Genomic DNA, 10116 nt, shown 5'->3' with positions numbered 1-10116 from the left:
GACTAGTTTGCTGAATGAGGTAGTGATGGCTTAATTTGTGATCAATAAAGTAAGTGATCTTATTTTGCAGCAACAGGCTGGTGATACTGAGGGTATTTGCATGACATGAAATTCTACAAATGTATCTCCTTGGCTACCAATATAATTTACTCAATCATTCCTTTAATAGCACAGTTTCTGAGTATATCACATGTGCCAGATCCTCTGCTAGGTGTTAGGAATACAAACTAATGAACTAGGAAAAAAAAGAGAAAAAGGACAAAATTCCTCTCTCAGGTTGCCAATAGCAGAGGCCTGAGACTAACAGTGGCTTTATCCTAAAAGTGAGTAGCCCCACTTACAAATATCTCCTGAATCAAAAGCACTGCCTTAAAATTGCGCAACTGAATCTAAAACTATAGCACCTTTAGACATTAATTTAACAGAACATGTGAAGGATATTAGCATAGATACTATGTTACTACATATATATTTATAGATGTACACACACATGTGATCCTAATAAGATCTGATGTTCCAAATGGCTGGGTCTATATGCTGAGTCACATTTAAAAAAACACACATAAACTCAGACAGCATAAATGGTGATAACATTTATTGTGCTGATGTTTACTGAGGGCTTATGGAACAAACAGTGTTCTAAGAGCTTTACATGTAAAAGCTCATATAATCATCCAGACAATCCTATCAGCTTGGTACTATTATTATCCCCATTTTACAGATGAGGAAATTAAGGCACAGAACAATGGAGTAACTTGTCTGATGTTCTAAAGCAAGAAGCAAAGCCAACATTTAAGCCCAAGAAACTGGATTCCAGTGTCTATGCTCTTATTCCTACTGCAATATTGCCTAGTCAATCTGAGTAATGTACATCTTAGCTCTAGGATTTATTAAAGGGAAGTCTATGGTCTTAAAGAGTTAGATTCCCAGAAATCTTCTGTAGACCTCTTTCCTCTCCTTAAATTTTCATGTTCACAGAAGCAGCTGAACACTCTCCCAGCTCACCCAATGCTCCTGACACTCAGAAGCAAACAGAAGTACAAGTTCACACCTTACTCTGACCTTTTTCTACAAAATTTATCATGGGAATTTTCACAGGAATAAATTCTGCTATATATATAAATGTATGAATGTGTTGTTTCTACATATGTAACTAAGTTTGTACATATAATTTTTAAATATATGTTCTTAGGTGTGATAATAGCATTTTTAAAAAACTTTTTAATTTGGGTCCTGGCTGGTGTAGCTCAGTGTATTGAGTGCCAGTCTGTGAACCAGTCTATGAGCCAGTCTGTGGTTACTGGTTCGATTCCCAGTCAAGGCACATGACTGGGTTGCAGGCCAGGTCCCCAGCGGAGGAGTGTGTGAGAGGCAACCACACATTGCTGTTTCTCTCCCTCTCTTTCTTCCTCCTTTCCCCAATCTCTAAAAAGAAATTAATTAATTTTTTTAAAAACCTTTTTAATTTGTTATAGATAAAACACAAATATCCACAAGTCAACTGTGGAGCTTTGTATTTGCCTTTAAATACTCCAGTTAAAAAAAAAGTTGAGGGCAAGGACTAGATGAAATAAGATTCAAAAATGTTAAAAATTATTACAGCTGACTGATGAGAAGGAATGAGATTCTCTCCACTTTTTACATGACTCAAAATTTTCATTAAAAGGGTTTTCTTCTTCTAATGCTCAGAAGAAATAAAAACTTGAAGAAATGAAGGAACAATTGGTCTGAATATGAGAGCAGTCTTTAATTTTTAAAAATTAGTTTTAAACAACATTGATTTTTCAACACAGTCCAGGTGTTGGATGAGCCCAGTAGCCTCAGCAAGATGGGTTTTTGACCCCAAGGGCTTGCAACCAATGAAACCATTGCATATCCTGCTCGATTCTATTTATTTTTACTGGAAATGTGAATCAAGGAAGGTTAATGGGGCACATGATCCTTGAGATAGGCCTAGAAGGATGAGAAGGAATTGGTAAGAAAAGTGGGAAGGAGAGAGAAACATTTGTGGGATGTTTCAAAGAGGCCAGCTTACAGCTGTCAGGGCTCTTTTTGGGACCAATGGGAGAAGCTGTGGGGAGAAAGACGTGGGTTTAAATTCTGGTCTTCACCAGCTTGACTTCACAAAGGGATGGTGAGCTGTCTCTGGGGTTCATGGAGATCCCTCCATTCCTCATGAGCTTCCATTCCAACATTTTCTGGAGCCTGAACCCTGGGTTGCAGCCAATACTCTGTTGCTCGGTGCTAATGGCACCCGGCTCTCTGGAGTACCAAAGATTGCCCTTAGGGACATGGACACCCACAATAAGATGTGCATCACCCACCAGGCTCTTACCACTCAAAGGACAGCTTTTTGAAACATCCACCTTACACAATGTCATTGGAAGTTGCCATTAAGGGGGAGAATAACACTTTCTGAACAATAGAAGAACAAGAATACTGCAAAGCAGACATTTAGAGGAAACGATAGAATTAGAACCTCTTTGGAGCACTGCCTCTACTGCCTGCTGGATGGGTAATGTAATTCTCTGGGCCTCATTTCTTCACCTGTAAAAAGGGGTCAAATTCTATTTTTCTTTAATAGGATAACACATGTGAAATATTATGTGTGAATGTTACATGTAAACATGTCAATGTTATAGGACTATATATGTAGAAATAGAAATATTTATTAATTTTCAGACATTGTGAATAATAAAAATGATTAATGGACAGGATAAAGCTCCATTGGCATCAGCTCCATGAAAACAAGAACTGCTCACTGTGTCAAGTTCAGTGCCAAGAACACAGTGGGTGCTCAATAAATATTTGTTGAATAAATAGATCAGACTCAGCTGAGCAGCCACAGAAGGTCAGTTTAGGGGGCTGGGGGCCCACACTTCTCTAGACCTAGCCCAGACTTTTCAGCCACTATCTCCCTTTCCTTTTCCCTCACCCTCCTCAGTGTCCCTGTGTCCCAGGCCATCCTCACACACCACTATGGGATCTCTGTGCTGTGGGGCTGCCTGTGGGTACCTGGGGGCTTTCCTATGATGAGGACAATAGAGAAAGCCCCACTTCCTGCAGCTGCAGGGGACCTGGGCTGCCCAGACATAGGTGCCAATAGGCACAGCCAGCAGTACTGCACACAGGACCACCGTGATGTGCAGGAAGTGCTCCCGTTCGTCCAACCCACTGTGGTCCTGGCCTGTCACAAAGACCACACACTGGCCCTGGTGTAGTGGCTGGTCTTCCAGGCTGACACATGCCTTGTATTTTGTGCCTGGGAGGAGGTCATTCATAATATATGTGTTGATTCCAGGCCCGATGTAAACCACCTCTTTCCTGAGGGATACATCTGAGGCAACATAGAGGATGGTCCACTTCTCTTCAGAGGTATTTCCCACTGTAAACCACTCCAGCAGGACTCCACCCATGGTCTGCTTGATGACCCGCAGGTTGATGTAGACTTTATCCTGTGAGGGAATGGAAAGAGAATGCAATGCAGGCAGAACCAGGAGAGGCTGGACATTGAGGGAGTTGACAACAGTGCTCCTGCTGATGGAATTAGAAGCCACACACGTGTAATTGCCCTTGTCTAATAAGTGGGCCGCAGGTATGACCAGCTCTGACAGAACAGCATCTTTTGTGGTGGATGAGGTCAACACTGGGTGGAGAGAGAGCAAAACAGCTGTGCATTTCCATGATAGACAACTGGAGTGTCCAGCAGTGCCATTTTTTTAAAGGTGGTGTTTACCATTTATTAAGCATATACTTGGTGTCAGGTGTTTGCCTCTCAACAACCCTTTAAGACAAGTACCCAATTTTTACACATAGGAAGTTGAGGGTTGGAGAGATTAGGTGACTTTCCAATAATGAGTGTTGTTCAGAGGCAGCAACTAATCTGAAAACTTGTCCTTCTGTGAAGTTTTTCAACCACATTAGCTGCTTCCACCAAACTACCTTAGCTTTGCTGAGCTAACACCATGGTTCCCAGGATAGCTCTAACAACTGTGTGACTGCAATATTGTGACCTTCAACAAGTGCCCTCTCACCCCCAGGATGTGGAGTGACTTAGAACCTGGAGTCAAATACCTGGGTTCTATCCCTTACTAGGTATATGGTTTTTGATAAATTCTTTGGATTCTCTTGGCCTGAATTTCCTCATCAATAACATGGTATGATAACAATACTTACTCAATAAGATTGATAAAAAGTGGTCTGTGTTAGCTGTTATTATTACTCATAGAATAGATGGGGCAAGGAGATTAATCACAGAGCATCACAAAAGATAACACCTGGGTGCATTTCATTCTTCTTAAAGACTCTACAATAATAAATCCTGTATTACTTTCATTGGTGTTTAACTTCAAGCCTATAAAATGTGATCAAAATGACAGGAAAAAGTCAAAATTTCAGTTAATTCAGTATTTTTAATCATTCAGAGGTTTTTCACCACATGTATAAATGTGTGGAAAACTGACTGTGTTTCTCGAGTTTTACACAGATATTTCTAGTTATCTTCTAGAAAACTTCTATATACCACTTGGGAGGCCATATTGGCTTTGTGATGTGCTCCAACCCTCAGGGTATTATTAAAGGTGATTCCAGCTGAGGTATAAAAGCAGAGCAAGCACAGAGTTTCAAGAAATGAGAGGCAGGTTTAAACCCCAGTTGTGGGGTCCATGGGCCCACCTCTCCCTGGATCCTAGTATTACAACGGATCCTAGTATTACAACTTTAAATCAATAAGGTCTGGGCAACAAAGTGGTGAAAAGTGTAAAATTCAGTCAATATCTAGAACCTCCCACCCTTGCCTGATGTTAAGAATTAGCTAGGGTGTGGGGGTGAAGAGTGGAGGAGGAGAAAACACTTGTTAAAATATATATTCTCAGGTCCTCCTCTGGATTCACTTAATTCAGGTTTTCATGGCAGGGGAAACATGGAAATATTATTTCAAACAAATACCCCAGGTGAGTCTGTTCAGGCAATTTTAGGAAATATGTAATGGATAATCTCTAGAATTGATCCTAGTCAGAAATTACTATGATTTAAAAATACACAGTATAGTGTTTTGCATCTAGAAAGTCGTCAAAATTATATTTGTTCATAGAATTCTCTAATATTTATACAGTGTTAAGTCAACTCCAGGATATATATTTACATATGTCTATATAAGATATGTATGCTTTATATATAAATATACATACTGGTACATCCTGGCAGACAGGATGGCCAAGTTGCATGTAAATCCATAAATATACATATACACATTTCTATATAAAGCATAGATATCTGTATATTTATATATGTTTATAAATATATATTATACATTATATATATAAAATATATATCTGTATGCAATCATTTAAAAGAATGCCAATAGTGTAATACTACCTTGTCATGATGTATATAATACAAGCCTTTCCCAATCTTACCTACACCCATTTTAGTACCTCTCTATTGAGGATAAGGTTGCTATACACCTCCCCATTCTCCCAGATACATTAAGAGAGTGCATGTGGCTTACCATCAAATTCCCTCCACATGCTCAGGGGATACATCCACATAATGGTTGGTGAAGGGCTGGCCTGTGCCAAGCATTTCAGGGTTACATTCTGGCCTGTGCCAAGCATTTCAGATTACATTCTGTCCCACCTGAATGGTGACATAGGCACTGGGGGTTGAGATCTGGGGCTTCACGCAAGCACTGAGCTCAGTTTCATGAAAAAAACTGCCCTGCCTTGGAGAGAGGGCCTCAGCACATCAGACAGGGATTCATCAGGATAACTGGGAGGCTGGTGGATTTTACAAACTGGAAGAGTCCCCTTAGGTGACAGTCACATAGCCAAGGATTATTGTGCAATGTCAGCACCATGCTAGAGAGAATCTTGGCCCCATAGTCAGGTTGCTGGTGTTTCTGGTAAGCTGGCCGATTCAAGAAGACACTCTTGGATACAACTGTAAGCCTATTGGAAGATAGATCAAGGTAGGTCAAATCGACCAAGAACTGAAGAACCAGCTCAGGGAGTACATCAATCCTATTGTGTTTGAGATCCAAGACTCTCAAAAGAGGGGTGGCATGGAACAGTGTCCACAGTACTGAACGAAGTTTGTTCCCTTCCAGTCTTAGCTCTTTTAGTTCTGACAAGTGTTCCAAGGCTCCTAGGTGGATCACAGTGGCATCATTAAAATTGAGCCAAAGGTATTCCACTGTGCTCATGTTGACAAAAGACCCTCAGGGCAGTTCAAGTAAGGATGAATGTTCAATTCTCACTTGCTTGAACTCTTCAGGAAGTTTCCCTGGGATCTTTCTCAAAGAGAGAGATACACTGCAGAGTCCTGTACAAGAAACAGAAAAGCTTTAAGATGAACATCAGGAGATTGGTAGGTTGTATGAATTTATCCTGGCATTAGGATATGAATTAGACAAAAACATTACTCACTTGAAATGAAAGAGTTACAGCTATCTTGGTAAAAGCTCACAGTTCACCAAAGTTCAATACCAACTAGAATGAGCCTCATAGAGTTTTTCCTAATTCTCTGCAAATTCTGGGCACACTCCCACTCCAAAAACTCCCCAGAAAAACCCATCCCCTAGAGCTCTGTGGCATCTCGCTAGCACAACACACCTGCCAAAATTCTCCTCTAAGCAGGTACATCCTGGCAGACAGGGTGGCCAAGTTGCATGTAAATCCAGAAAGGCCAGAACTAGCAAGAAATAGTGGGAAACTGAAGCCATGTTCCTCTGTAAAAAAATAACTTGAGAATTTTGAGTAAGATAGCCTTGGCTTCTAAGTGGCAAATCCCATTATTGATAATCCATGGTGATGTAGGCCAGCACAGCAGTGGAAAAGCCCCTGGACATTCTGAGGTCTGCTGTGGCCCAGATCACAGGCTTAGTGAGAACCCATAGTCAGGGAGCTGTGTCTCTTGACTAAGGTCAGAAACTTCACCCTTTGTTTGATTCTTGAGTTCAGAAAGCAAATTCTAAGGCAGACATCAAATTCTGTCCTGATACTGTCTTCCCTCAGTTTCTCGCTAAAAGATCTGAGACACCAGCAGGTAGTGCTATTCTGAGCACTATGGTTCAAGTAATTTTGCAAAATTCATTTAATATTTCATTAATCACAACTGGATCCTGAAACCTAGAATTTCTAACCATACTCTAAAAGTGAATGCAGATGATGGGTGACAAGTAATTCTGTGACCACGCCTCTGTATGGTTCTCTTCTCAACACCTTGTGTGGTGGAGTTTTATATTATGGAGCTATATCTCTATTGCTTTGAGGCATCTGCATCTGCCACTGAGATGACCAGACTAAGAGAAGCATTATGGTGCAAAAGGTAAACCTCAAGACTGTGTTTTCTGATTAAACTAAAGCATGTTTTTTATTTTATCTTGGATCTCATGACTTTCCCTGAATGCTGCATGTCTTTCACAATAAAAAGACCGGTATTTTAAAGTTACATATGTGTAATTTCTGGATGCTTGTTCTGCCACCCATTATTCAGTCAAAAAATATCTATTGATCCTCTGCTCTAAGCCACACACTTACTAGGTGCAAGAAATGCAGTGGTGAGAAAAACTCTTATGGACTTGATCCATGAGGTTTTCGCTCTAGCCTATGCTCCCTAGTCTTGACATCTTTGGAAAGTCATTTAACCTCTCTGAGCATTAATCTCTCCTCAGCAAAGTGAGGGAATTAACAAACACTTAACAGTGCTTCTAGGTAATTTTGAGATTATGTAAAATAAAGTACTTAACATACAGTAGGTATCCAATAAACTTTAATTCACCTCCCATATCAACATACTCTTGAAGAAAGGCAAAGTCTAATTCCCTATTACTTGGGGTACTTCCTGGTGAATACTGAAATTCCATGAGTTCTCTAAGACTCATGATACACATTATTCCCTACAAAAGGCCTCAGAGAAGAAAATCCTCTTAGTAGCTAACCAGTGAGAGGAAAAATGGGTCACAACTAAGCGGATTACATTTCAGGCTTTCCATTCAAGCCAGATATATTTGCTGGAGTTTTCAGACATTCACAATTTGGCTAGATCTCTAGAGTTCCTCTCAAAGTAAAAATTAAAACAAGGAGAGTGCTACGGGCACACAGCTTGTGGTGGACATGGAGAAAAGCTGCCTAGACCCTCTTCAAGTAATGAGTTGATGCTTACCTGCAAGGAGTGTTTGCATGGGGCCATTCCCTTCCCACTGTCTTCCTACTGACTCAAGTAGACTCTCTGAGAGCAAAGATAAATTTTTCTGTGTCACACAATTTTTCTGTGTCTCAGCCCACATGCAGTGACTGAGGGTGGTAAGGGCACAAGGGCTTGGCCAGTTTGGCCTGATGGGAACAACGCTAATGGGTGATTCTCATCCCAAAGTCCCCAACCAGGTTGGCCAAGATTTTGTTAGGTTTGCTTCATGGGGAAAAAATGTATTTTAATCCACGAGTATCACAAACCACTAGTGATTTCTTTCTCACTCCAAAATATAAAAGGGTAAAGAATTCTCACTCCACCTCCACACACACAATTTCTTCTCTATTCATTCTGTATGAACCTTTTCAAATGAGTTCAGTTCAATCCAGCCTTCTAGTGGTTGCTGAAAGCTTGTCACTTCTGGAATTCCTCAGGCCACATCAGCACTGCTCCACCTCCTCTCCCAACCCTTCATCCTCTGGTTTCCTAATGAGGCATATGGGCATAGGGAGTAGGTATGGTGTCTGTTATGGCTGGAGACTGGTACAATTAAAGTTACTTTGTTTACCTTGTTTTATTACATAACTAGTGGTTAAGTGATGTCCTAAATTCCAGAGATTTAACACCAAAAGGAAGGAGTCTTAGTACATTATACCCCTACCTCTCTTCCTTCAGGATGCTTTTAGGAATTGGGCTTTTAGAGTGGAAGAGACAGTCATAGGACAGAACTTTCTCAGTGTTTATGAAATAATTATATATAAATGGCTCTTGGGCTGCAGCTCTCTGGCTTTTCTGAACAGAATATTAATCAGAGAGTTTCTTATCTATTCATTTGGTGGAATGTTGGCACAACTCAGACAGAAAACTGGGTGACTCGTCAGAAAGACATACTGCCCTTCCTCTTTCTCAAGGGGCTGCTCTTCCCTCACTCCTCCACCAGTCACATCTAAGATGTCCCCTTGGTTACCTGCATTCTTTGGCATGCCTGTGATGGACACACAGAGGACTATATTCCCAACCCTCTTGAAATAGGTGGACTATGTGACTAATATTCTAGCTAATAAAATGTTAGCATAAATTATGTTTTAAAAGCCCCTATGTGATTCTCCAGTTTCTCTTTTCACTTGCTATAGCAATTGGTGACATTCTGGGTGGTGGCATTTTCAACAGCCTGAGTCCCTGAGTGAATAAGTAGAGCAGAACCCTCCCTTCATCTGAATTTCTCACTGACTCAAGTAGACTCTCTGAGAGCAAAGATAAATTTTTCTGTGTCAAGCCACTAAAATTTTGGAATTGTTAGCACAGCATAAGCATAACCTATTCTAACTAGAAATGCCCTTGCAATCAAATAGAATATGCTCCAGTACTTGTAAATTGATTTTTGTCTCTTCTGGCTTATATGATAGAACAAAATATCCAGCTCCAATTGTCTAAACACACTGATCATTAAGTACCTTGATCAATAGTCTAATTTGAATAGCCCACATCTACTTCCTGGGATATAGTTTCTGTTATTTGTCTTTTGATACCCTGCAACTTCAGTTACAGATGTATAACATCAGAAGTAGCTTCTGCCTAGGTAAAAAGGCATATAATCATGTAGCAGTCAGAAAATATATGATGGAGATTCTGCAATTCCAACCGCCCTCCAAACAAAGCTTCCAAAGGCAGCATGCTGTGGGATCACTATAGTGCAGGCAAGTCTTCAGCATTGGGCAACCAGAAATGTTTTTCCCAGGAGAATAAGAAGGCATTAAGTTTTCAAGGACTGACTCATATACCAAAAGACTGACTCATATACACAAACAAAGCATTATTTTATTTTTTACAACAGGAATTTGTTTTTTTTTTCAGTAATTTGAATATTCACAAGCACAATCCAATCTGACTATTCTCTGTAACAGCAATCTAAAAAAGACAGAACAC

At 40.3% G+C, this 10116-nt stretch overlaps 1 protein-coding gene across 1 annotated transcript; it reads right to left on the bottom strand.

Annotated features, from left to right (window-relative positions):
* Window positions 1–2093: 2093 nt before the first annotated feature.
* On the bottom strand, window positions 2094–6721 carry LRIT2 (leucine rich repeat, Ig-like and transmembrane domains 2). The gene is given in 7 exon segments (XM_045842429.1): window positions 2094–2262; window positions 3016–3646; window positions 3755–3784; window positions 5510–5608; window positions 5640–5712; window positions 5714–6321; window positions 6610–6721. Coding segments are annotated over 7 exon segments (1722 nt in total).
* Between the last annotated feature and the right edge of the window lie 3395 nt (window positions 6722–10116).

The sequence above is a fragment of the Phyllostomus hastatus genome, unplaced genomic scaffold, assembly GCF_019186645.2.
Source record: "Phyllostomus hastatus isolate PE091 unplaced genomic scaffold, TTU_PhHast_1.1 phas_contig_38, whole genome shotgun sequence".
Taxonomy (NCBI): domain Eukaryota; kingdom Metazoa; phylum Chordata; class Mammalia; order Chiroptera; family Phyllostomidae; genus Phyllostomus; species Phyllostomus hastatus.
This window is presented reverse-complemented; position numbering and strand designations above follow the sequence as displayed.